General features: G+C 40.1%; 2 protein-coding genes across 4 annotated transcripts; one reads left to right on the top strand and one right to left on the bottom strand.

Annotated features, from left to right (window-relative positions):
• Nucleotides 1-19,177: 19,177 nt before the first annotated feature.
• LOC130992948 (early nodulin-like protein 8) lies at nt 19,178-20,078 on the bottom strand. Its single transcript, XM_057917674.1, has 2 exons — nt 19,798-20,078; nt 19,178-19,722 (listed from the first exon to the last, which is right to left on the bottom strand). The coding sequence occupies exons 1-2, from the start codon at nt 19,985-19,987 to the stop codon at nt 19,346-19,348; spliced, it is 567 nt and encodes a 188-aa protein (XP_057773657.1). The 5' UTR covers nt 19,988-20,078; the 3' UTR covers nt 19,178-19,345.
• Nucleotides 20,079-21,430: 1,352 nt separating this feature from the next.
• LOC130992947 (uncharacterized) lies at nt 21,431-24,172 on the top strand. Of its 3 annotated transcripts, none has more exons than XR_009091509.1 (4): nt 21,431-22,110; nt 23,405-23,482; nt 23,650-23,887; nt 23,973-24,172. XR_009091509.1 is itself a non-coding variant. In XM_057917673.1 (3 exons), exons 1-3 carry the CDS (start codon nt 23,366-23,368, stop codon nt 24,125-24,127), a joined length of 510 nt encoding a protein of 169 aa, XP_057773656.1. In that variant the 5' UTR covers nt 22,688-23,365; the 3' UTR covers nt 24,128-24,172. The 3 variants fall into 3 exon arrangements, 1 of the variants encoding a protein (XP_057773656.1); XR_009091508.1 differs by lacking the exon at nt 21,431-22,110 and adding an exon at nt 22,675-22,802; XM_057917673.1 differs by lacking the exon at nt 21,431-22,110 and having other exon boundaries at nt 22,688-23,482.
• The last annotated feature ends 3,429 nt before the right edge of the window (nt 24,173-27,601 follow it).

Here is a 27,601-nt window from a genome sequence, read left to right as displayed (position 1 = left end):
TACCCTTTCTGCTTTCCTCGTGGGGTCAATTGGGTTGTGGGTTGTGGGGTGCTTACGACGACGGTGTATAACCGGCCGTGTAGCTTCCATTCTTTGGGTCTGGGCTCGTTTGAGGTTGGCAGTTTTTTGGCGACGGCGTCTCATCGGCCTTTCTGCCTTCCGAGCTTTTTGGGTTTTGGTTTTCGTTGGGTTAGAGCCGAGATTGTTTGGGGACGATGGTTAGGCCGGAGTGTTCTCGGTAGTGGGGTGCTTACGGCGACGGCGTATAACCGATCGGGTAGCTACCCTTTCTGCTTTCCTCGTGGGGTCAATTGGGTTGTGGGTTGTGGGGTGCTTACGACGACGGTGTATAACCGGCCGTGTAGCTTCCCTTCTTTGGGTCTGGGCTCGTTTGAGGTTGGCAGTTTTTTGGCGACGGCGTCTTACCGGCCTTTCTGCCTTCCGAGCTTTTTGGGTTTTGGTTTTCGTTGGGTTAGAGCCGAGATTGTTTGGGGACGATGGTTAGGCCGGAGTTCCGGAAACTTTCGCTTCCACTCTTTCCTTCTTGCTTTTCGTCTTGTAGACGAGTACTCTTTTTGCTTTTTACGGTTTTTCCCTTTGGATTTTCCGTAAAAAAGTTTTAATGAGGCTCGGCCCTTAGTCTGCTTTTCTTGTGCTTTCAAGGGTTTTTTTTAGGTTTTTTCTTTTTTAATAAAATCGCAGTTTAATTATTGCTTATTTTATATTGTATTGCTTGAACAATTGGGGATCGGGTAGACTTAGCGGATAGACTTAGTAAATTAGAACCATTATGGTTAACATAGCTGCTGGTAGAGTCAAGCACTTGGTAGTTAGGATAGTAGGGTTATGCTGTCGAAATTTTCTTTGATTCAAGTAATTTATGATATTTTATTTATTTTTTTCAATTACAATTTACAAGAATAAATGATAATCGTCTGCGGATGTACGCGAGATACAATGATCGTTCTGCATTTGAAACGGGACTTCAGGGTTTCCTTGAGTATGCGATAAGTTAAACGGCTTACACAGATAGAGTAGGTAATATTAGGTGTCTGTGTAGGAAGTGTAAGCACGAGACATTTTTATTTGTGCTTACAGTTAGAGAACATGTTACTAGGCGTGGGTTTCTCCACAATTACACAACCTAGGTTTATCATGGGAAAGCACCAGTGTATATGCCACCAGACATACTACAATGGATAAGGATAATGGGTCATACAACAACTACCAAAGGATGGTGTATGATCATGCTGGACCTAGTAATTACCAAGATCCTCCAAATCTCGAGGAGCCGCCCAATCCTGACGCTCAACAGATTTATGACATGTTGAACGCAGCCGATAATCCATTGTACCCTTCCTGTGACACTTACTCACAGTTATCCTTTATGACACAATTCATGAGCATAAAGGTTGAAAACCACATGTCAGAGAGATGTTAAAATCAGTTATCTTTTATGTTTCAAAATGTTTTACCGAAGGATAACAATTGTCCCGACGACTTCTATAGTACGAAGAGAAATCTGCGCGGTTTGGGTTTGCCTGTAGAGAAGATCGATTGTTGTGTTCATAATTGCATGCTCTATTGGGGAGACGATAGTGAGTTGCACTACTGTAAATTTTGTGGTGAGTCACGATATAAGGAGAACTTGCGTGCATCTGGAAGCCGCCGAAAGAAACGTGTGGCAACCAAGCAGATGCAGTACTTTTCTTTGACGCCCCGACTGCAGAGGTTGTTTGCATCTCCAACAACAGCCAAAAATATACATTAGCATGCGACTTCAACAGACGATGGGGTTATGCGCCACCCGACAGACTATCCGGCATGGAAACACTTGAATTCAGTTTATCCTGGATTCGCTCAGGAGACCAGAATTGTGAGATTGAGCCTCTCTACAGATGGTTTTGTCCCCTTTGCACAATCAGGACGTCAGTATTCTTCTTGGCCGATTATTGTCACACTGTATAACTTGCCTCAGTGGTTGTGCATGAAAGAACAATTCATGTTTCTCACAGTTCTCGTGCCTGAGCCATCTAACCCGAAGATGAAGTTGGACGTTTTCTTGCAGCCACTAATACAAGAGTTGAAATCTTTGTGGGAGCTAGGTGTTAACACTTACGACATATCTTTGAAGCAAAATTTCCAAATGCGGGAAACTCTTATATGGACTATCAGTGATTTTCCAGCGTACGCTATGTTGTTTGGGTGGGGTACAACTGGAAGATTGGCATGTCCACATTGTATGGAGGATATAGAAGCTTTCACTCTACCGAAGAGGGAAAACAATCGTGGTTTGGCAATCATCGGAAGTTCTTACCTCGTAACCATGTATTTAGGATAAATAGAACTTCATTCTTGAAGAATAAGGCATGCAATGTGAATCCACCAGAACAGAAATCGGGAACATAAATATTGAATCTAATCGAGGGGTGGGGTTGGGCTTCGTGAAGGTTACAGAAGACTTTGATGGCAGAAACGCCCAACTTGCAAGAGGTGTGCGTGCTGGAATATTTTGGCTATCCAATTAAGAAGACAGTCTTGTTCAAATGTGAATGGTTTGACTTGTCTGATCAGGGAACTTCTATTGATAGAGACTTCAAGTTGGTTTTAGTGAACCACACAAGGAGATATAAGAAGTACGATCCCTTTATTTTCGCGAGTCAGGCAGTTCAAGTGTTTTACTGCCCCTATCCCAGTACGAACTAATCAAAGAAAAGCTGGTGGTCAGCATGCAAACTCAATGCAAGATCAAAGGTTGAAGTCTCTACTGTCGCATCAAACTCAACATTAGATCAACCATTTCAAGATGCGGCTGTTACTATTATGTCTACCCGCACAATTGTAGACGGTGACCCGCCACTTCTTGTTCATCCCCTAGGTGGAATTGTTGACATTGAAGATGACGATGAACCAGTCACTGATCAAGACATAAACACGTTATCTGATGATCATGACGGTAGTGATGGTTGGCAAAAAGATTGGTGATAGGATTAACTGTAGGGGTTATGGCCAAAAAATACATAAACTTTGAAAAAAGTTGCAATTTTCACCAGAACTTTCAATTAAGCCCCAAAATACATGAATTTATATTTTTGTTGTAATTTTCACCTAAGTTTGACTTTCAACGAAATTAGAGCTTAATTGACAATCGAAATTAAGTCAAATATATTAATTTTTGTCTTCTTAGACCTCCGACCTTCTAAATACTCATTATCATTAGAAGTTAGACCAACATCAGGTGAATTTTTAACTGTCACTTAAGCTCTAATTTCGTTGAAAGTCAAACTTAGGTGAAAATTGCAACAAAAATATAAATTCATGAGTTTTGAGGCTTAATTGAAAGTTTAGGTGAAAATTGCAACTTTTTTCAAAGTTCGTGTATTTTTTTGCCATAACCCCTTAATTGTAAATGTACAACATGGAATATTTGACAATGTATTTGTTCATGTATTTGATGTATTTCATTTGTTGGCGCGCTGTTCACGTATTTGTAAATTCACATAACTGATTGAGTTGAACACTTGGTAGTTAGGATAGTGGGGTTATGCTGCCGAAATTTCATTTGATTCAAGCAATTTATGAATTTTATTTGTGTCTTGCTCATCTGAATCAATTTGAAATAGGTAACATGTCTACTCGTAGAGGTTTCCATATGTTTTCTCGGTCTGAAGATGAGCAGCAGACTGATCAGACATCTTTATAAAAAGGATTCAGAACCCAAGCGAGTACACTTGAAAGTTGACTTCGTCAGCGGTGAAGAATGTGTACTTTAAGGAATTCAAGGTAATTGAATTTCTAGTATATATAAATTTATCATAATATATTGTTAAAATGTTATATATTAAATTAAAAAAAAATTCAACAGAAAGAATATGTTTGGGATCCTAAGGATGAGCGTGATGTGAAGGCGATATGGGAGCGAAATGCCCGCAAAAGGTATAGTGACAACATGAGCGACTTGAAGAGTCGCCTCAGGGAGAACACTGAGGCAAGACGGGTCATGCAGATACCCGTGGGCATGACTGATGATTTCGGGATGGGGCTCCAGGCAAACTGGGCGCGGGACGAGGTTCAGGCCGTTTCTCAGCGTGTGCGTGCGAACCGAATGTCTGAGCCCGATGGACCCGGTACAGAGATCAACAGGCACGTTGGAGGGTCTCAGTCCACTCATATCCTGCAGCAGAGTCTAGTTAGTAATTATCAATTAAGTTCTTAAGTAATATATATATATATATATATATATATATATATGTATCACAAATAATAACTTATTTATCTTATATATATGTATGAACAGAGCTTGGAGAGTGGACTCCCCCCGACTGCACAGAACTATAGCACCTTCCTCCACCTCCACACACGCTCGGATGGAAGTTATATGAATGATAGGAATGTCAAACTTGATGTAAGTGTTTAAGTTTAATCAAATATTAGTAATACATAGTGAAATGTAATCCCCTCCGTCCCATTATTGAAGACACACTTTCCTTATTGGGTTGTCCCAATAATAAAGACACACTTCTATTTTTGGAAAAAATTATAGGAGTATTACATTTAATTAATCCTACCCTAATTACACTATAAAAGTTGAAACCCTAAACTATTCTAACCTATTCTCTTCCAAACTAGCCACCCCATTTTTGGAACACACCCAAATTCGCTGCCCATCTCCTCCTCCTCCTCGGCGAAGTCGCCGTCGATGAGGTACAACCACCGCCGAACACCCCTCGCCCCTCCGTCAACTACCATTTTTGGGGGCTAGGTTTTGCAGGGCGTCTGTGAAGAGAGGTGAAGGAAAGAGGATGACGCGTTCTTCCTCTGGAATCGCCGCTGACCTCCATCTGGAATCCTCAGCGCCCTTCACCTCATCCCTCTGTCGCTTTCTTCCTCTGGAATCGTCGTCGCTCTTCTCTCCAACCCTAGATCTCCGGTCCGGCTGAAAACCCCTGGCCCCAATTTCCAACCTCAGATCTCCACTGCCACAGCTGCCGCCCTCCTCTCCAACCCCAGATCTCCACCGCCGCAACTGCCATCTCCACAGGCGCCGCCAAAAAACCCTAGCCCCAATTTTCAGAAATCATCCCAAAAAGTTAACCCTAGCACTACACTCGGCCTTTCCATCTCTCTCACTCTCTCGAAACTTTTATGGTCTCTCTCTCTCTCAATCGATCTTTTCCTTTAACCTTAAAAATTCGCCGCCCTCCTTCGAAACCCTAGCTACACCCCTCCATCCGCGCCGCCCTCCTCTGAAACCTTAAGGTTTTGCCGCCCTAAGCCCCCCTTTCCCTGTTTCTGGAACCATAGATCTACGTGTTTATGGCCGATAAACTAGGTTGGTTGGCCTATTTGAACTTAGAATTCATCCCCGATTCGGAGGACAAAGAATTCTTTGATTTCTTACCTTCGTTGCCGTTGCTGCCGTCTCGTTATTTCTATGAGGGGAGCGGTGGATTCCAGGGTTCCGAGGAGTCCGCCAGTGGTGCTTTCATGGAGGGTTTGATGGCTGAAATCTACGGTCTTCCATCCGTTCATTCTCTGATCCGTCGGCCCATCTATCGCCACCCCTCTACCGCGATGAAGGTGGAAGAGCCAGAGCTAGTCTCCCTCCTATGCACGGAGAACTGGGATGACATCATGCGTGAGCGGGAAGAGGTTGTTGGCGGTGACTGGTGGCTCCGGTGCTCCCCTTTGTTAAGAAGGATGGTGGAGAACATGTTTCCGGCTCTAAAAGGGTGAAATTGTTCTTAATGATCTTCCATTGTGTTCCTCTATGTCTAGCATGAGTACAGTGTGGTAGATGGAATCCTCTATGCTGAAATGATGAATAAATGCTCGGTTGTGTAATTTTCATGCCTTGTCCAAAAAATTTATGATTATCTGTGCTACTTCATGAGATTGTGGGTTGTATCCCTTACATTTTGATTGATGGTTGTGAATTGGTTCTTTCTTGTGACTAATTGTGTTTGATTGAATATGGTGTGTATCCTGGATGGTTCTTTCACTGTGAATTGGTTCTTCTTGTGATTGTTGGTATGAGAGGTGTGTCCCTCTATGCTCTCTTGTGTGTTGGTATTAGAGTTGTCCCTTTGTGCTCTCTTGTGTGTTGGTATAAGGGTTGTGTCCCTTTTGTTTTTTAATGCTTGGAGTCATTTAGGCTGTGTTCCTTTATAAGGAGCTTTCAAAAACTAGTCTTTACAAAAAACTAGCCCTTATACAATGTCAAGCTGTGAGGCATTTACAAAGAACTAATCTTTACAAAAAACTAGCCCATTTACAAACTGTTCTTTACAAAAACATAGCCTTTTTACTAAATGTAAGGCATTTAAAATCAACTAACTAAGTGGATCAATCCTCAATCATATTCAATTGATTAAAGGCTGCCTCCATTGCTCCAAATGCGTTAGGCTTTAATCCCAACTGCACTTTCAGTTGGTCTATGCCCTCCACCACTCCTTTTTCAAATAAATAGCCAATGCACTCTTTCACGAGGTCTTTTGGCACTTCCAATGCTATTGAAAGTGCACCCTGTCTTGCAAGCATTCCCTTCTTCATGTGTGGGAGCTTGTAACAATGATGCCCTCTTATTTTTAAAATTTCAGTTAAACATCCCTGTTGGCTCAAGAATACAGAGTTTAAAGTATGAGGACAGAGCTCCTCAAATGATTTCTCAACTGCCTTTACTAGCTTAGTCTCATTTGTGGCAATCTGTTCGAGAGAGAACCGTAGCCTCAATAACTTGTTGGGGGCTGTCAGATCTGGTCGGATAGTTCTAGAATGAGCTCTGATCAGCCCCTTAGAGATCCATCTACCCACTGTACTCTTTGAACAATTTATACCGGTTGCTAACCTTCGAATGGTCCCCCTTTTGTGCAACTCCAGACTTGATATGAGTTCTAAATCAATGTGCACTCTTTTTCTTCTAACCTTGTTGATTTTCTTGCTTTGTACTCTTATTAACTGACCTTGTGTGTGTTCCTCTTTCACAGCCTTCCATAAACAGGCAATGGAGATCCTACAACAGCCCCATTTCGCCATGGCAGCTGTATGCGTCCTATAGTGGAGCTTCCCATCGGTAGAATTTTGAAGAAGAAACAAGGCAATAGCTTGTCTTTGTTCACTAGTTAAATCTTTTCTTCTAGTCATCTTTCTTTTTTTCGGTGGGAAGAATTTTTTGAGCACTAAAATTGTGTGGAATTGCTGCAGAAATTATTGTGAAAGTAGTGTGGCAAATACCCCTTTTATAGGGTTGTAAACAAATTTTCAAATGTTATGTGGAATTGATGCAGCGCCATTTTTTTGGTGGGAAATGAAATTGGTTTATTTCAATTCAGTTTTGATGGTTCAATTTTTTGAGTTTGAGTGGAATTTTGATGCAGCGCCTTTTTTTTGCATTTGGTGATTCAATATCAATTTGCATTGATAATAGTGAGAAAAAAAATAAATGGGAATTCTGAAAAAAAATTAATAAATTAATTTTTTAAAATTCCGAAATTTAATTATTTAAAATTTTAAATTTCAAGTCAAAACTTAAAATAAAAGTCAACACATTCATTAAACTTCAACTAATCAAATACACTAATGGTGGTGGGCCAGAATACTTTAACACCTAAACTGCCTCTCCATAATCTTCGTGCCCAAATGAAATGTGTCTTCATTATTGGGACGGAGGGAGTATTTATTTTCTAACAATTATGCATTGTTATGCATGAATTAGGAGGAGATTCATCGCATTGCTGCTGCTACAGGACGAGAGGACCAACTGAACGAGATCTACTTGGAGCTCGTATATCTCGGCAGGTCACAGCTGTACAGCATTGGAAGTGCCGATATGAGCCAGGTTAGTAGGGGGTCTACCAGCACAAGGGATGTCTTAGCCGATGTATGAGATACGGATCACCACGCTGGAGGAGCAGCTGGCTGAAGAACTAGCAACACGTCGAGCCCTTGAGGAGCGGATGACTATGTTCGAGCAATAAATGAGGCAGCAGGGTCTTCAATTCCCTACTCATTAGGTCTCAGATCCCAGATCCATCATCTTGACTTCTATGTATTTATATTTTGATGAACTATTTATTTCATGTTTTGGAACAACATTACACTTGCACTTTGTTTTTATATTTATATTTTGTTCAACTATTTATTTCATATTGTGGAACAACATTGCACTTACCTATGCAATGTATGCAATTGGGTAAGATTGAATTCAACGTATACAATTGAGTTCAAAATACATTACAAATATTAAATTAAAATAGTTATGGGGTATAAGCTAGATTGATTTAAAGAAAAAAAAAACAAAAACAAAAACAAATTAATAAATAAATATTTTTTCGAAATAAAAATACGGACGGAAACGAGAACGATCCGTAATTTACAACATTTATTGGATATCATCTCGACATATTCTAAGGTTATAAATGTATGATATTGTATATTGAAATAGAGTTTAAATAAACTAATAGGTACTAGATATATCAATAATACGAGTGTTCTGTACTGGTGACCACTCGAAAGGAACTTCAAGGTTAAACGTGCTTGACTTAGAGCACAACTAAGATGGGTGACCCACTGAATAGTTCGTCTAACGTATGCAATAAAAATACAGTTTAAATACAGAAATACTTGTGTGGTATAAATAAATAAATAAAATAAATAAATAAAAATTTCTAAAAAAAATATCGGTGGCGGCCGCCGCCGTTCGGCGAGGACTACCAACGGTGACATCCGGCAACAGTGCCACCGCCATCCAGTCAATATTACCAGTGGCGGGATCGCCGCCGCTAATCATCGGCGTCCCTTGCCGCCGGTAAATCTCCAGCAATAGACCGCCGATCGCCGACAACAGTTAGCGGCGGCGTGGCCGCCGTTGATCACTGGTGGCCATCTTATGCCACCGGTATTTGAGTCACCGACGAGCGAAATACCGGCGGCGGCTAACTTTATTTCTGGCGGTATATGGGTGATTACCGGCGACAATTGTCGCCGATAATCGGCATATTTTTTGTAGTGCAAACATTAAATGCCTCTGAATATGCATTAAATGTAAATCCCGTTTTTCAGAAGAAAGTACAAGGAAGATTGTTGGACGTCAACATCAAGTACGGATATGCAAATCTTTCACCTCAGTCATTCTTTGCTATGATGCGAAGAATTCAAAAAGAACAACAGATCAAAATTTGAAGGTTCGAGTGAGAAGTCTGAAAGTTGACAAAGCAACAAGATCGCAACTACATAAATTGTCAATGAGACTACAACCGTGGAAATTACTAAGTACAAGACCGTAACCGTGTAAATTGCTAACTAACGGGATCGCAATAGTCGAAATTGCCAAGTTAAGATTAAAGGATTACCCTATGGACTCAGGGTTGTGGATGTAGGATGAAGTGCTCTGAACCACGTAAAAATATTTGTGTGTTGTACTATATTCTTTTGTCTTCTCTTGCTGCCTACCTACTTGTCTTGCTAAACTTATTGAGGTCCAAGTAGTCAAGACTTAGGGAAAATAAAATTGATTGTAATTTACAATCTCTATTTAAGATTCAGACTTAGCTCACTTGCAAAACCTTGATCCATGCAAATTTCAAGAACCAAATTGTAATTGTTCATGTAAATTTGGTGTGCAAGACCATTTCCCAAAATAAGTTATTTTAATAATATTTTTTACAAAAATAATATTTATTATAATATAATGAATTAAAGGAAACACGTTTGCTTATTGTTTACCACCGCAAGTGTACGAGTGCAAGTGTGTATAACAGCAAATAAGGTTGTACTGTGTTTATAATTTAATTGTGCACAATATTACACGGTTGATTTTGTTTAACCGTGTACAAAACTAATCAATTGTATACGTATTATAGTCAATTGTGCACAAAATAAATATTTTAAAAATAATAATTAATATATAAATTAATTAATAAAAAACAACTTATATACTTAATTAATAATTTAATTAACTAGCTAATTTAACAAAATTAAATATTTATTCATTTTTAATAATAACTAATTAAGATTTTTGTGAGCTTGAAATCTAAATCATAAATTAATAAATATATGCATACAATAAATAATAAATCATTAATTAATTTAATTAATTTTATGAAAATAGTATGTAAATGATAATTAAACTAATTTATAAATAATATGTCAACTGTGTATAAAATTCAACTGTGCATAACATTTACATGGTTGATTTTTTTACCGTGTACAAACCTAATCAACTATGTACGTAGATAATTCAATTGTGCACTGCAAAGATCAATTGTGCACAATATGTACACAGTTGATTTACTTTGTACACAGTTAATTTCTTATAACTGTATCATTGTGTATACAACTGTGTTTATAACGACACAATTGAACTCAACTGTGCATGGTTGTTTATGTTCACTGTGTCATTGTGGAACACAACTGTATAGTTAAGAACATTTCATAGCTCCCAACTGTGTCCTCCCAATCAAGCATTTATTTTATATTTTTCGTACGTAAAAAAATTAAATTTTATCATTATAAAATAACAAATCATGACTTTCATATCAATATATTCATAACTGTGTCATTGCAAATACAGATGTGTACTGCAACATTACTGTGCACAGCTCACCAAAATCAGAAAATAATTCATACAACTGATACACTGGGATGCACGGATTCGCCGGAAATCAACCCCGTGCAGTATCCGATTCGCGCGGGGGGCGGGTGCGGGCGCGATTCGCGTGGGATTCGCACGGGATTCGCCACCTGGCGAATCCCCCCAAAAATCAAAAAAAAAAATTTGGATTCGCGAATCGGATTCGCGAATCTTCACACAGCAAACATGGCGGTGGTGGCCGGTGGCTATGGCGCCTCGCCGTCGCCAAGGAGGAAGGCGGAGCGGCGACTTGTCGCTGCTGAAATATATTTAAAGGTTGGCTGTATTTTTAGTCTTCAAGCTTCTTCAGCCAGCTCTTGACGGCATCGCCGGGGATGGTTCGCGCCTCCGCGTCGTTCAAGAATTTCTGGATGGTGTCGAGACTCGCAGCTAGCTTTGCTGCTTCTTAGTTGAGACCTCGGATTTGAGAGAACTCTTTCTTGCAAAAGTCGATGAGGCTTTGAATTGGAGCTTGAAGGACGAAGGCAGCAGTTTTCGCATCCATTCTGTGTGCTGATAAATTAGAGAGAGAAAGAGAGAAAGAGAGAAATTGAGTGAGAGAAAGTAAGAGCAGAGGAATAGTTAAATTGAGTGTTCAAGGAGAAGAGTTTACAGCCTTTCATTCAAGATATTGTTTTCTTTTTTCATTTTATATATTTCAATCTTTGCCGACACTTTTATAAATTTGGGCTACCTTATATTTAAAGGTTGGCTGCATTTTTAGTTAAGAAAGGCTTGTTAATGAAATACATTAATTAGATTATATAAATAGTTTGATTTAATTATTTTAAGGATGATGCATAATAATTGGTATTTGATTGGTTATATATAATAAAATATATAAATATATATGGTATTTGATTGGTTATATATAATAAAATATATAAATATAATAGACGTATCCTTCACGAATCGCACCCTATAATTTTTAAAAATCCGTATCCCCGCGCCCGAATCGTATCGCTCCCGCCCCCGCCCCCTCGCACCTGTGCAATCTAGCTGATACATTTGCTATGAATTTAACGTACATACCTAAATACAATCAGAATACCCAAAGAATTTTGAACGATCCAAGCTTTTTTATATAAAAAATCGCCACTTTTTTTTTGGTAGTTTTCGTGGGTTTTGAGTAAACCCAAAAAAAAAAAGAGTGAAGAGGAAGAAGTATTTCAACACTTTTCAGCTATTTACATTCACCAACTTACCTTACATTAGCATTTAAGTGGCCATTAATTTAGTTGTACGATGAAGATTCACCTGCGAAGTGATACGATGAAGAATGAAGAATTAGGAAGAAAATGAAAAGAATACATCGTCTGTGAGCTTCTTCATAAATGAGGAATTTTTTTTTTGGTAAAAGTTGACTTTTTCAAAAGAAAGAGAGAGAGAGAGAGAGTTTGGTAAAAGAAAGAGTTTTTTTTTTTTTTTTTTTTTTTTTTTTTTTTTTTTTACTATTTAGTAAGGGTAGTATGAAAACCCTAGGAGATACGTGAAATCCCTTGCGCAGTCGTCTTCTTGACCTAGCCTTGCCCGCCGCCGTGATGGAATCCGGCCACTCACCTCGTGGTGGCCATGATCGATCGGCTCTAAACCTTCCTTCTATATCCAATAACTTCACACCTTTGTCGGCTGCAACACAATCCCCTTCTAAAAACCCTACGGCCAAAGATAACTTGGTTATCGAAGCAAACCCGGTGGATGCTGCTACGAATGCAGCCACCGGCCTGTCGTCGCCACTGAAGCATACCCACGAGATTCCTGTTGTGCTAAATTATGCGGCTGCTGTGAGGCCGTGTGCACGAAAGTCGGACCTCCCTGCTCATCGATTCCAAGCACTTCATGCTTTCTCTTTGGGCGGCGTCGATACTCTCTCGATCCCCCCAGAATTCTACAAGGAACGTAATGCAGATTTCAAATATGCTCTCATAGGTAGATTATTCCTGCGCAAAGGCACAAAACCCAAACTTGTGCATGCTATTTGGATGATTTCGAATTCATGGCAGTTAATACCAATGGGAAAGGGCTTCTTCACCATTAAGTTTAGTTCCTTGGATGACAAGAAAGCCGCCAAGGGAAAACTCAATCTTGATATCTCTCAAGGCCAACTGCGACTTCGAGAATGGGTCCCGAAGTTCGATCCTTATAAAGAATTTTCATCCTTGGCGCAAGTTTGGGTTCATATATACTATTTACCAATAGAACTGTGGCATTCGGAGGTTATTTCAGCGATTGGGCGTTACTTGGGAAACCCGGTTCGCATTGACGGTGGATCGGTGGATAGAGACATGGGACTTTATGCCCGTGTTCTAATTGAACTTGATCTCTCCTTACCTCTAAGGGAATCCTTGATGATCGATGAAGATAATAGCTCTATCTACATTGAATTTTCTTATGAATCGTTGCCCCCATTCTGCCAGCATTGCAAGATAACCGGACACTCCATAGATAAATGTAGGAGATACAAACTTAGGGAGGATAAGAAGGCTGAATCGGAGAAGAAGAAACCGCCGCCGGAGGCTGAGGTTCAGATGGGGCCTGTATGGCAGCAGAAAAAACAACTTGAGCTCGAGACGACGCCGGTGGAGGTTCTAGCTGGTAGTCAGGTGAAGATACTCTCACCAAAGAAATCGGACGTGCCGAACTCGATCCTAACTAAAAATACTTTCAAGGGCTTATCGGAAATTGAGGTGAACGAGAAGATGACGGGCCCGGACATGCTGGAACATATTTTGATGAATTCGCCCAGCATGACAAATGACCACCATATCACCATCGATGAGGAGCTGATTCGCGATCCGAAAATGCGTAGGCTGACAGATGGAGATCCTCCGGATAATAATTCAGAATTAAAAGCTCTTGCGATAGAGAATGCCATGAAGATTCAGAAATTGGAGGCTTATATCCAAGAACAAGAGGTTACAAAAAGGCGGGGTAGGCCTCCGGGTAGCAGTCGTGGAGGCAGAACGCTGCACACACCAGCAGCTGACTCTATTAAACATAGGCTCAGGAAATCCACAGAAATGGGTGACAAGGTCTAGAACTTCATTATTGAAGCCTCGGAGCGGCCGAGTTTACGCACGATGGATAACATGGCTGCTAAAAGCTAGGCGGCTGAAATGGAGATGGAGGAAGCTCCGTCTCCAGCTTTTTGACTCTTTTCTTATGAGTGTGCTCGTTTGGAACGTCCGGGGCTTCACGGACGAATCCAAACTACTTTTGAATGAGCATTGCCGCTCCTTTTATCCACTTATTGTGGGTATTATTGAACCCAAAACGGGGTTACAGAAAGTTCCGGCTGGGTTCTGGCACTCTCTTAGTCTCACTCCGCGACATTAGAATAATAGGAGCCCCCGGCGTCCTAACATCTGGCTTCTTGCTCAACACAATGTTATCACTAATGTTGTGTTCTCCTCGGCCCAAGCCATTGTTTCGGAGTGCTCTTGGCAGAATGTTATTTTTCGTGTGGCTGTTGTTCATGGAGCTAACGATCCGTTGCTCAGGCGGGATCTTTGGTATGACCTCCTTCACTTTATTGATGGCAATACTTTATTTATTGGTGACTTTAACGCTGTTAAAGGTGCTCATGAGCGTTTTAGCTCGATTATGCCTCCTCGTGCTTCTTGTTCGAATTTTTGCAGGTTCATTGATGACACGGGTTTTCTGGAACCTCAATCTACGGGTCTTTAATTTTCTTGGTCTGGTCGAAGATTCCTCCCAACACATGTTGAATCTTTAATGGATAGGGCCCTGATTTCACCTTCTTTTTCAGATCTCTGGAGCTTTGTTACTACGCATGTGCTCCCCAGACTTACTTCCGATCATTCCCCCATCGTGCTTCAATGCACCCCGTCCATCACTCCTGGGAAAAGGTCTTTTCGCTTTCTTAACATGTGGACTACCCACCCGGATTTCTTGGAGGTGGTGGGGTCTTCCTGGAGGGACGTTGTCAGCACTCCTTGTCCTATTCTCACTGTGATGTTGAAGCTTAAGCGCCTCAAGGGGGCACTCCAGGTTTGGAACAAAACGGGCTTTGGTAATGTGGATAAGAAGATTGTGGAGCTCCAGCACGGCTTACTGGACATTCATGCCCGCATTTCTAGGGAGGGATATTCTGATGCTTTTTTTGATGAAGAGGTCGCGAAGCAGGCAGAGATTAATACTTTGCTTTCTAGAAAGAATACTCATATGCAGCAGCTAAGCAGGATATCTTGGCTTCAGGATGGTGATCGAAACACTACTTTTTTCCACAGAATGTTGAAGTACCGTAAGTCTGGTTTGCTTATTGGTCATCTAATTATTGGTGGGGTGCCTGTTTATGATCAAGTTAGTATTGAGCGGCATATTGTGGATCACTTCACTAATTTATTCTCTCAAGGGACAACGGCGGATGTGGATATTGTTGATTTGGAGGCTAATCTTGAGATGAAGGTTACTATGGAGCATAATAGAGAGTTGATCGCGATCCCTTCGGACTTCGAGATTTTGGCTTCCGTTCGTAGCATGGATGCCCAGAGTGCTCCTGGCCCGGATGGTTTTTCGGGAATGTTTTATCATAAGTGTTGGGACATTATTCAGGAAGATATTATCCGAGCAGTTCGCTGTTTCTTCCTTAACTCGTATCTTCCGAATGGATGCAATGCTAATACTCTGATTTTGATCCCTAAAACAGAGTCGGTTTCCACGGTGTCGGATTTGCGCCCGATTATCCTTTCTAACTTTTTCTTTAAGATCATCTCCAAGATCCTGGCGGTTAGATTGAATAGAGTCGCGACTGCCACGGTCTCTCCAAATCAGTTTGGATTTATCAGTGGTCGTTCAATTCATGATTGCATTATGCTGGGTTCCGAAGGGTTTAATTGTATGAATCGCACTAACCGCAAATCTAACATGGCCTGCAAGATTGATGTCAAGAAGGCGTTTGATACCATGAGATGGGATTTCATTCTTAAAATGCTCAAGGTTTTGGGTTACCATGACACCTTCATCGCCTGGATTGGTATTATTTTCCTTTCCACCCGCATCTCCATACTTTATAATGGGCGACTTAGCGACTACTTCGCCTGCACTAGAGGGGTTCGTCAAGGGGACCCACTCTCTCCCATTTTGTTTGGCATCGCAGAGGATATGCTCAGTCTCTTATTCACCAATTGTGTGGCATCGCGACACTTAGTTCCTATGAGTTATAATCGGCATATGGATTTTCCGACGCATCTCCTTTATGCGGATGATATTTTGGTCTTTTGCAGAGCCTCGGTTCGTAATGCCAAGAAGATCAAACATATTCTTGAGTACTATGGCAAATTGTCGGGGCAGGTGTGCAGTCTTGAAAAATCTCGCATCTATTTTGCGAAAGGGGTCGCTACTCCGATGAAGAGAGGTATAAACCGTGTTTTAGGGTTTACGCAGGGTGGTGATCAGGTGACCTATTTAGGGGCTCCCCTCTTTGTGGGACGGCTCAGAGCTGCTCATTTTATGGGGATCAAGGACAGGATTGTGCAAAAATTCTCGCGTTGGGCCGGTCTTAATCTCTCCATGGCGGGACGACTCTGTCTTGTTAAATCTGTTATTCAGAGTTCAATCATTCACACCATGATGGTATTTAGATGGCCAAAATCTCTGCTACATGAGTTGGATCGAAAATGCAGAAATTTTATTTTGACAGGTAGCACAGATCATAAACCGTCTTGTGCTGTGAAGTGGGACCGTTGTTGCGCCTCTCTTGAAGAGGGAGGTCTGGGCTTGAGATCCTTCACCCTGATGAACAAAAGCTATTTGATGAAAATGGCGTGGAACTTGATCAAAGGCGGCGACCTTGGCTCGAATCTCCTTCGCTCAAGATATTTAACTCCCCATGGCCATGCCAGGAAAAATGTTGCTAACTCCTCCATTTGGCTCGGATTAAAGCAAGAGATTATGGAGCTGGTGAGCAGCTCTTACACAGCGGTTGGTGATGGCCGATCGACTTTTTTTTGGACGGACAACTGGCTTGGGTACAGGCCTTGTGATAAAATGGGAATTCCGGGTTTTCTGTTGGATTCGCTCACTCACTCAGTTTCGGATTATTACTTTGAGGGTGTTTGGCACTTCACGGAGAATTTTGTGCTGAACTTTCCGGATATTGTTTGTGACATTCTTCATCTTCAGATGCACAACGACCCAGATACTCGTTTATGGCAGCATTCTCTTCGCGGTAACGTTACCTCGGCCCTGGCTTTTGCTAACATTTCTCACCGTTACCCGCAAGTTTCTTGGGGTTCTTGGCTATGGGATTCGGCCATCCCAGTGCACAGATCTCTGGTCTGTTGGCGTCTCATTCACGGGAGACTGCCTACGGTTGATTTCTTACGACGCCAAGGTCTCATTACGCCTAACGTCTGTCCTCTCTGCTGGAACGCGGCTGAATCAATCGCCCATCTTTTTTGGCAATGTCAGATGGTGGCTCCAATTTGGCAAAGCCTCCTCTCTTGGTTTGGGAAAGAAGAGCTCCTGAATTGTCCGGACATTAACTCTTTCTTGGTTCTAGCTTGGAACTCCACGTTCAGCACTCTTTTGCAAAACTTTGGAAGATTGGAATCATTACTTTGGTCTGGATGATCTGGACAGGCAGGAACAACTCGATCTTTGAGGATCAGGCGTTTTGTGCAGTTAAAGTGCTGAATGTTGTCAAGACGGTTTATAAAGAGACAGATAACTCTCAGAGGCTTGGCTTCATGAATAATGTTTGGAGTGATTATCTCACACTCCGCAGCCTCGGGGTGAAATCTAGGCCCGCTCCACCTCCGGATTACTTATCGGTTTATTGGTGGCCGCCGGACATCGACTGGATCAAGATAAACACCGATGGATCCGCTTCTGCGGCACCGGGTCTTATCTCTGCTGGGGGAGTCTTTAGAGATCATAGAGCTATTGTGTGTGGATGCTTCCGTATTAAAGGTGGTTCTGGGATCGCCTTTGAGGCTGAGCTCCTTGCTGTCATTACAGCGATTGCCATTGCGCATAATCGTGGTTGGCGCCGGATTTGGCTTGAGGCTGATTCGACTTACGTCGTGGATCTTCTCCAAAAACGAAGCATGGATGTCCCTTGGCGTTTTCGGAACTACTGGACAAACACTCTTATTCGTCTTGAGGAGCTCTCGTTTAAGGTTTCACACATTTATCGGGAAGGGAATGCAGTTGCTGATATCATGGCTCATCCGTCGCGCCAAGAAGGTTGGTGGTCTCAGGAAATTGCGGAAATTAAGGATGCTGTTAGATTGGATATGTCTTCTCACAACCATACTCGTCGAGTTTAGTCTTTGCACGGTTCTTGGTTGTCTGTTGTTTGCCGTTTGTGGGGTTTCGCGGGGTCTTTGCTGCTCTCGCCTGTCCCTATTGCGTTTTGTTTTCGTTTCTTTCGAGCACGGCGGCTTGGGGGCGATGGTTAGGCCGGAGCTTCCGAAGCTGCTTTCCGCTCTCTCTTTTGCTTTTCTTGTTTTGGTCTGTTTTCACGAGTAATCTTTTTCCTATATAGGGTTTTCCCGCGAGGGTTTTCCTATATAGGTTTTAACGAGGCTCGGCCCTTTGCTTGCTTTTCTGTGCATTCAAGGGTTCTTGGTTTCTCTTTTTTTTATATAAAAAAAATAGTAAGGGTAGTATAGTCTTTTCAATGCATTTTAACCCCCAAAATCATGGTTTTATGTTTGTGGCTATATAAGTCATAAATTATGTGACTTTGGTTACTGATGTTAATTGTCACATTTCACAACCTGAAACCTGAATCGTACAAAATACAGAACCTAATCAAAAGGCAGAAATCACACCCAGTTTCAACCAACTATTTACACAAAATGCAAAAATCACACCCAATTTCAGAACCTGGAACATGAATCGTGCATAATTTTGTAAAACTTGATAGCAGAAATCACAACAAGATTAAAATCGGATTAAAGAAAATATTTAAACAAAATCAAACCCAATCAAAAAGTCATAAATCCTCCTCTTCTCCATCAGATCGAAGCTGAATGCTAGCCCTCCGCCGCTCCTCCTTTCATCCTCGACGACTACCTCCTTATTATGATTGGCTGCCCTCTCCGCTCGGAGAGCCATAAAAATTGAAGGCAGCATAAAGAAGAGGGAGAATTTGATTGCACCGTACAAACGGTTGCACTCAAGACCACCTCGTTATCTTGTTATACTAGACTTGCACCGCATTTGTTAACTTTTCAGTCTCGTAACTATGTCTTTACCTTTGGCTATAAATAAATACTCCCTCCGTCCCGGCTTTTGGTATCCAGTTGAGAACGACACGGGTTTTAATAAAGTGATTGATGTGTTGTGAGTGGAATAAGGGTCCCACATTTTATGTGAGAGTTAAAATAATTAAAATGGAGTAAGGGCCCCACCTACTTTTACCAAAAATAGAAATAGATACTAAAATGTGGGACGACCAAAAAAGAAAAGTTGGATACTAAAAGTTGGGACAGAGGGAGTAAATAAAACTGAACATTTCATCATTCGAGATCAAGAACTTAAAAGCATAAAACCTCAAAAAGAACTTAAAGCATAAAATAATATTAAAAATTATCTTTTTCAATTAACCAATATAGATTTACACATACACAAAAAATGTCGTGCCGACCCATTTCTCCGCCCTTTTGAAAGAATCATTTGTGAAATTACATTGCCAAAAATTGCATTATCAAAAAACGAAAAGGATAATAAAAAATTACATGGCTTCTACATCACAAGCACAAGCACAAGCAACAAAATCGCAGCCGTGAAAACCGGAATCTGAAGCGACGGCGAGGCCGAAGCGGCCTGAACCGGAATGGCACCGAAAACCGTGGGATAGGAAGGCGCAGAGGCTGCCGGTCCGGAAGCCGAGCCGTCTTCGTCAACGAAAGATCCATTCCCAGAGACAAAAATGTGAAGCTTCTGAGATTTGGCGCAGTGGCCATCGGCGGCGCTGGTGAAGTAGAAATTGCCCGCTTTGGTAATATTGAAAAGGGAGTTGCCATTGTTCATGTACAAGATCGGATCTGTGAGGTTGCAACTCTCGTAGGATTCCTTTCTCACTTGGATCACCGAGTCTTGGCTCGGAGGATACAAGAAAACTGCACAAACACATGAATCACATTTAGTCTTTTATATATAGAGAGAGAAAGAGAATTATATATACATGTACTTACAGAGAGAATCTCCAATCTTGAGGCCATGGTACTTGGTAGCCCAGTTGGTGTAGACTTTTGGGTTGGAGGAGGTGGGAATGCCCCAAGCATCTAAGCCTCCAACTTGGTAACTGCTGCACAACACTTGTTTGGTTTGGATTGAGAGGAACATAATGAGGGTGCAAAGTAGATTTGATTTTGGAGAGGTCATTTTGAGTTTTTTCCTCTGAATCTTGAATTTTGACGAGTCTGAGGAGTGATGGGGAGATAAAGAAAGGCAAACGGGTTGAGATGAATTGACTAGAATAGCCCTCAATTCAAATTCAAAGATTTATTGAGCGATTTATATATAGGGTAATTATGGGATTAAATCTTAAATTATTTGATCTGTCATTAAAATGTCATGAACTTTTAAGAATATTAATAAAATATTTAAATTATTAATATTGTATCAAAAATTTCTTCGCCATCATAATTATGCAATTTCACTATTATTATTATTATTATTATTACCAAATAAAATATGAGTTAATATATAAGAATACCCACTTTCATATAACAAAAATAAATTTTACCCACTCAAATAAAAACATAAAAAAAATACCCCATTTTACATAAAATTTTACCCACTTTTTTGCAAAAAGACTAAAATACCCTTTCTTAAATATTTGTAATTTTTCAAAAAAAAATCATCACTCTCTCTCCTCTCATTTTTTCAGACTCTCTCTCTCTCTTCTTTTTTGTTTTTCGTACCATCTCACGCTCTCCTCTCTCTTTCTCCTCTCTCTCACTTTCTCTCTTCAACAACTCTGCACACCTCCTCCGCCGACCCCGCACATCTCCGCCGACCCTGCACATCTCCGCCGCCATCTGTTCCCTCGCCGCGGTCTAGGCTCTGGAGAAGGTCGTCGATCTCGGCGATCAGATCTGGACGCTCACAAGCTCAGCGTCTCCGCCGCGTCGCTAGTTTGTGGACACTACAAGAATTCAGCTCATAGACAACATAATATAGACAACATGCTTCTAAACTTGTTGTCTATGATAACTATAGACAACGGTTTTTCCAAAATCGTTGTCTATTTAGGGCGGTCATAGACAACGAGTCTGAAAACCGTTGTCTATGATAATTATAGACAACGGTTTTGAAAAAACCGTTGTCTATTTAGGGCGGTCATAGACAACATGTCTGAAACACGTTGTCTATTATAACTTAAGACAACGGTTTTGAAAAACCGTTGTCTATTTAGGGCGGTCATAGACAACGAGCTGAAGACCGTTGTTTATTATAACTATAGACAACGGTTTTGAAATACTGTTGTCTATTTAGGATGGTCATAGACAACGGTTTTGAAAAAAATCGTTGTCTATAAAAGAGGAGTTTTTTCCTACATTTTTCTCTCTCTTCTTTCACTAATTTTTTTTTTACTATTTTTTTCTTTAATTTTTTTTATGAACATCATCAAATTTAATTCATTAAAAAAATACTTAATACTACATCTTAAATTTAAGTTAATGAAAAAATATTTAATATGATATAAAAATCATAAAAAATAAATAAATTATGAAAAAACAAAATTAAAAATATTTTATTTTTTTTCTCTTCATTAACATTTTATTTTATACCCATATTAAACCCAACACAAACCCAATTCCCCTTATCTCTCCTGCGCCCCCTCCCATCTCACTATCTCTCTCTCAGAATTTCATCCCTCTCTCTCAGCCCTAGGTCCCGCCGCCACAGCCACTTTGCGCCATCGCCGGAGCCCGGCAGTTCCATCGCGGCCAACCGCCATCTTCTCCCTCCTCTCCCTTTTCTTTCTATCACTTTCTCTCTTCTCACACCCAACGCACACACCCAGATCCGCACTCAAATCAGCGGCGTGGGTGCCGCCGCTCGTCCTTCCCGGCAAAGCGACGGCGATAAGCCGCTGACACGCCCGGCTCTTCCTTCTCTCTCTCGGCGGCATCACCGCCTCATCTCCTTTACCCCTCTGACTTAGATCGGCGACGGTGAGAGCCTCCGCCGTCTGAGCCCTAGCCCCAATCACGGCTCCCACAGAATCCGCCGCCGCCAGCCACGCCGCCTCCCCCTCCTGACTCCTACCGACGACACTAGCGCCGCCGTCCTCACTCTCCTCTCCCCCAGATCTGACAAAATCTCTCTCTCTCTTTCCAACAAACTTTGGCGGACGACAGAAGCCCTCCTCCGGCCGCCTCCACCGCTCGTTCTCCCCTTCAAATCTTCAACCGACAGCAGCAGAGTCGCGGCCGCCGCCTACCCTTTGAGTTAATCAAGCAACGCTTTGTGTTTCACGTGTTTTACGTATTCTCAAGGTAACTAGCAGAGCTACGCTTTGTGTTTTTTGTTGATATAAGACTGTAATTCTCAAGTTCTGTGATGATTGATTCGTTTTCCCGTAGTCTACTCATGAATATAGGAACTTGCTTTGGAATTGAAGCTGTTTGGAAGTTTGGATATTAGGATTGTCATAAACTTTTCTATACCAAGAAGCATTTCTATACTACGATGTATAGAGAGTGCTATTATGTTATACAGTTTGTGATTCGTTTCTCTCTGGTCTCAAAAACGACGATGCCGATTCCAGGAGCAGAATTTTGGGAATGATTGAATTCCTGGATTAGCTGAAAGGATTATTTTTTTTAGATTAGTTCAATAAATTGATTCTTCAAAATTTTGTGCTGGATAATGCATCTACGTGTTTCTTCTTGAGTTGCATCTGACTATCTGAGGCACAGATATTAGTGAGATTTGTAATCAGATGTTTGTCTTGGCCTGTGTTTGGCCCATCTCTTCTTCCCCTTTATAATTTACTCTGTTCTAAACTATCAACGATCTTGTTACTTTGTTGCAGATTTGCTGCACATTTGGTCTTTGTTTGTTATTTGCTTATACCAAATAACTAGGCCTATAATTATTGATCCTGGACTTTATCACTCAAAGAAATCTGGTGTTTTCTGGGCCAAAGAGAAAAGATCGTTGCCTGCTTCTTTCAAGTTATTCACTGGTACTCCAGAAATCTTTTAGACCTATGTACTGATTTTCTCACTTCATATATATAAAGCCCAAGTCTAATAACTTCCATATATGTCAAAACCATATCTAAATCTGCTGAATGACAATGTGATGTACAGTGTGTGAAGTAACTATAATCAAGTAATGCAATTTATAAAGCTCTGGTGGTGTTTCCTCTTCGCATTGAAATAAAACTCAATCCGTTCTGAGCTATCTGTTGTATTTGATCTTTGTGTTATCCCATCACTTATGTTTTACCTCGAAATATCAATATGCTCAGTTGTTTTCTACTTGCATTAGATATATTTGAATAAAATAAAAATATAGCGTGCAAGATACTACATCGTCCTTGAGTCAATTTAGTGGATACTACTTGCATTAGACACGTGTTTCTTTCTTTCTAACTCGATTTAATAATTTTTGTATGAAGTTTAATATGAATACAAAGGTTTGTCTTGTGCATGACTAGTCTGCTAATTATGTAAGTGGCTTTTATGATGCTCATCGTATAATCTTGTTTTTATTGATTAGTCCAGCTTTTGGTGGCTGAAAAGTATGAACCATGATACTTACTACTCGGTTTATATTTGCCAGGTGGCTAAGGAGAGTGCTGATGTTATAATTTTAGATGACAATTTCTCCACCATTGTAACATGCAACTTTTTTCAGAAAGTAAGCGCTACTCTTTGAGCATCTTACTGTTTACAACATGTCAGACGGCAAACTCAATCATTGTTGATTCTACAAAGGCTACCATCATCTTGTTAACTGTCTTATTACTCTGATATTCTGAGATGCTTTAGAATAATGTTACAATTCTGTTGTTAACTTGTTTATAGGTCAGCGAACAGATTGGTTACATGACTTGCATCCAATATTGTTTAGAGTACTTGGAAGCCGTCCCTTGGGTGGGACAAGAGGAGGAAGAGAAAGTGGTTTCTATAGTCTCCCGTCTTGAAGGTGAGGGCATCGGGGTGAAGCCAGTACTGAAACGAGTGTCTCCCGAAAACCCAACACCACCTAACGACACCCTTTCTCACATATTGGAGTTGGTGCTAAAAAGCAGAGAAGCAAAGGGTAGGCGAGAAGAGTTGGAGTTTCTAATTCCTTTCATTTCGTTCCCCTTTTTGTTTAAAAACTGAAATTCTCTTCTCATTGGCAGATCGGAAACCACCGCGGTTCCGCTGCCGCCATCGCCGAACCCGACCCAGACTCCCAGAATACAAATCTCAGCCCAAAAGTAAAAGTATCAAGATTCAAATGTTGGATGAAATTTGTGATGTTGGATGTAATATTAGATTAATAATGTTTGAATGAATGTATGGATTTTTAGTATTAATATATGTATTTTTAGTTTTCTATTATGAGTTTTTAGTATTGGTAAATATATATTTAAAAAATCAGAAAATATAAATAAATTACAAAAGAAATATTTTAAAAACCATTGTCTATAGACAACGGTTTTTTGAACGTTGTCTATCAGAGAATAGACAACGGGTTTTCGACCGTTGTCTATTAGAGAATAGACAACGGTCAGAAAACCGTTGTCTATGACCGCCCTCCAATAGAGAATACTCTCATTTACAACAGTCGATTTTCTAATAGACAACGGTTTTTGTCCGTTGTCTATTAGCGTTTTTCTTGTAGTGGGAGGGGGATAGGCGCCGCTAGTTTGTACCGGAGTAAGGAAACCACCGGAGGATGAAGAAGCAGAGGAACACCACGCCGCGCAGAGGTGGATGGAGGTGGAGGTGGTTGAACGTGGAGGGAGGCGCGAGGCGGTGCCGGCCGCGCAGTGGTCTCTTTCTCTTTTTTCTCTCTCATCTTTCCTCTCTCTCCCTTGTCTTTTTCTCCTCTCTCATCGGTCTCCTCTTGTGTTCTTCTATTTTTTTGGTGAATTCCTCACTGTGTTTGTATTTGTTATAAATAGAAATGTTGAGAAATTAAAATAAAATTATACAAAGCTCAGATTCGTCATTGCTGCAGAAATCGGTTGCTTGATTTAGACGAGGCAAACAGAATTATCAAGAAAAATGTTCTTGAATAAATGTTGTGGAATTGTATGGAAATTGTATAAATGCTGTGGAATTCATGATATGATATGTATAAATGTTCTTGAATTCACAACTGAATTATCAGCGTTGGTTTTGAATTCACAATTGAAATAGTGTTGGTTGTGAATTCAAGTTTCATTGGTTGTGAATTCACAATTTGAAATAATGTTGGTTGTGAATTCAAGTTTTAACGGTTGTGAATTCACAACTTGAAATAGTGTTGGTTGTGAATTCATGCGAATTCACAACCAACACTTGTTATTCACAACCAATTCTTGAATTTAGTTGTGAATTCGAGTTGAATTCACAACCAGTAAACAATGGATATTTGTAAAAATTTTATATGTAAGGATAAAACGGTAAATGTGGGTATTTTTTTAAGTTTTTATATTAGTGGGTAAAATTTATTTTTACTATATAAAAGTTGCTATTTTCAAAATCCACTCAAAAAATATTTTCTAAAGTGTCTCATTCACACCTAATTATCATTACGCATGTTATTGTTTTTGTAAAGTTAGTTGTATTTAAGGAAATACTCCCTCCGTCCATGAAAGAACTTCCTAGGAGGGAGTGGCATGAATTTTAAGCAAAAATATTGTTGAGTGTATTGAGAGTGGAGAAAAGCCAGTTGAGTGTATTGGGAGTGGTGAAAAGGTGTTATAATTAATATTGAGAGTTGTGAAAAGTGAAAAGTAAGAGTAATTATAAGTGATGGGGTATAATCCAAAAATAGGTAGGAAGTTCTTTCGTGGACGTCCCAAAAAGGAAATATAGGAAGTTCTTTCGTGGACGGAGGGAGTACTATATAACTTTTAATAACTTGTACTAATTTCAATTCGGGCAGTGGGCACTACCCAATTCAATTGTTTAGTTGTGTATTTCTTTTCAAATTATGAAAAATAATTTCTTCATTGAGATAATTTTAAAATTTAAATCAAATTATAATTAGAGATAATATATGAAATTGGCCACTTTGTTATAGTAAAATTAAAATTTGGCCACACAAATAAAAAATTTAAAATTTAGCCAGCTTTTATGTAAAAGTACAAATTTACCCCTCATATAAAAAATAAAAAATAAAAATCTCTTTTTCTCACGCGTGTGATGCATCCCTTCCCCCAGTTTCCCCGCCGGCGATCTCCACAACTTTCATCTCTGCCGCCAACATCCTTACCTCCGTCGACGACCTCATCCCTGCGCCGCCTCCGCCGAAGAAGAACCGGCAACACGCAAAGAAGAAAATGAACATCCCAGCATGCATGAGCATTTCCTCGGCCGACAACGACTGGTTCAATAGCGAAGGCGGTGGCGCTGCGGGATCCTTCTATGATCGGCACCTAATTTGAGAAATGAAAGTCTTCATCGACGTCCAGATCTGGTATTGGTTTCTCAATGACCAGCTCATAATCAAATTCAAGTCCAGATTCAAATCAAAGTTGAATCGCTAGATTCGAATTTAAATCAGATTCAAATCAAAGTCGGTCGATTTGCTTCAGCGGAATGTGTTTTTGATCTGAATGGGGAGGATTTTTTAGTTGGCATAGAGCTCGTCGATTGATGAGATTTGGAGGTCATCGGCGAAGGAGATTTGAAGGTTAATTTTGGAGTATATTGTAGAAATCGAAGCATTGTGTGATTCAAATGCAAGCAAATGATTTCTTCAAATAAATCAGATATTGCTTTGTTGATAAGCATCCACTATGATTGCTTCAATCAATTTTAAGTGTTATTGCTGTCTTGCGATTCATAAGTTAATGTTATAAATCATTCTTGAATTCACCACTAGACCTATGAATTCACAATTTAATGTCTTTGAATTTACGATCAGAACTATGAATTCACAACTTAATGTTCTTAAATTCACAATAGGATCAATGAATATACAATTAAAACTAGAATTCACAACCAGCTCAATGAATTCACAATTGGCATTCTCAATTGAATCGTTAATGATTGTTGTGAATTCGAGTTTTTAGTTGTTTTGGTTGTGAATTTGAGTTTAAAATTAGAATTCACAACAAGTTTGATGAATTCGAAACTAAATTGCTAGTGTTAGTTGTGAATTCGAATTTTAAATCTTAAATTCACAATCAACTTTATTGCTAATTGTGAATTCAAATTAATTGTAAATTTTGAATTCACAGTTAGAAATAGTAGTACTTGTGAAGTTGAGTTTTAAAACTAGAATTCACGACTAATAATAATTCTAGTTGTGAATTCATTTAAATCTTGAATTCACGACTAACAATATTTATAGTTGTGAATTCACGCTTTAAAACAAGAATTCACGACTAACACTATTTTTAGTTGTGAATTTAAATTTTAAAACTCAAATTCACGACTACTTAAATTAACAATTAAAATAAATATTAGTTGTGAATTTGATTGGGTGAATTCACGGATACTTTTTAAATTTTTTACTTGCATGCTAGGGTAAAGAAAGACCATTTTGAGGAGTCTGATGAGTGATTGGGAGATAAAGAAAGGCAAACGGGTTGAGATGAATTGACTAGAATAGCACTCGAATTCAAAGATTTATTGAGGGATTAATATATATAGGGTAATTTATTAAATTGTGATTTTATTAAAAAGGAAAAAGAAACCTAAAAACCCTTGAAAGCACACGAAAGCAGACTAAGGGCCGAGCCTCATTAAAACCTTTTCATGGAAAACCCAAAGGGAAAAACCAGAAAAGGAAAAAGAGTACTCGTCTAAAACGAACAAGCAGGACCAGAAG

Source organism: Salvia miltiorrhiza, chromosome 7, assembly GCF_028751815.1.
Source record: "Salvia miltiorrhiza cultivar Shanhuang (shh) chromosome 7, IMPLAD_Smil_shh, whole genome shotgun sequence".
Classification (NCBI taxonomy): Eukaryota; Viridiplantae; Streptophyta; class Magnoliopsida; order Lamiales; family Lamiaceae; genus Salvia; species Salvia miltiorrhiza.
This window is presented reverse-complemented; position numbering and strand designations above follow the sequence as displayed.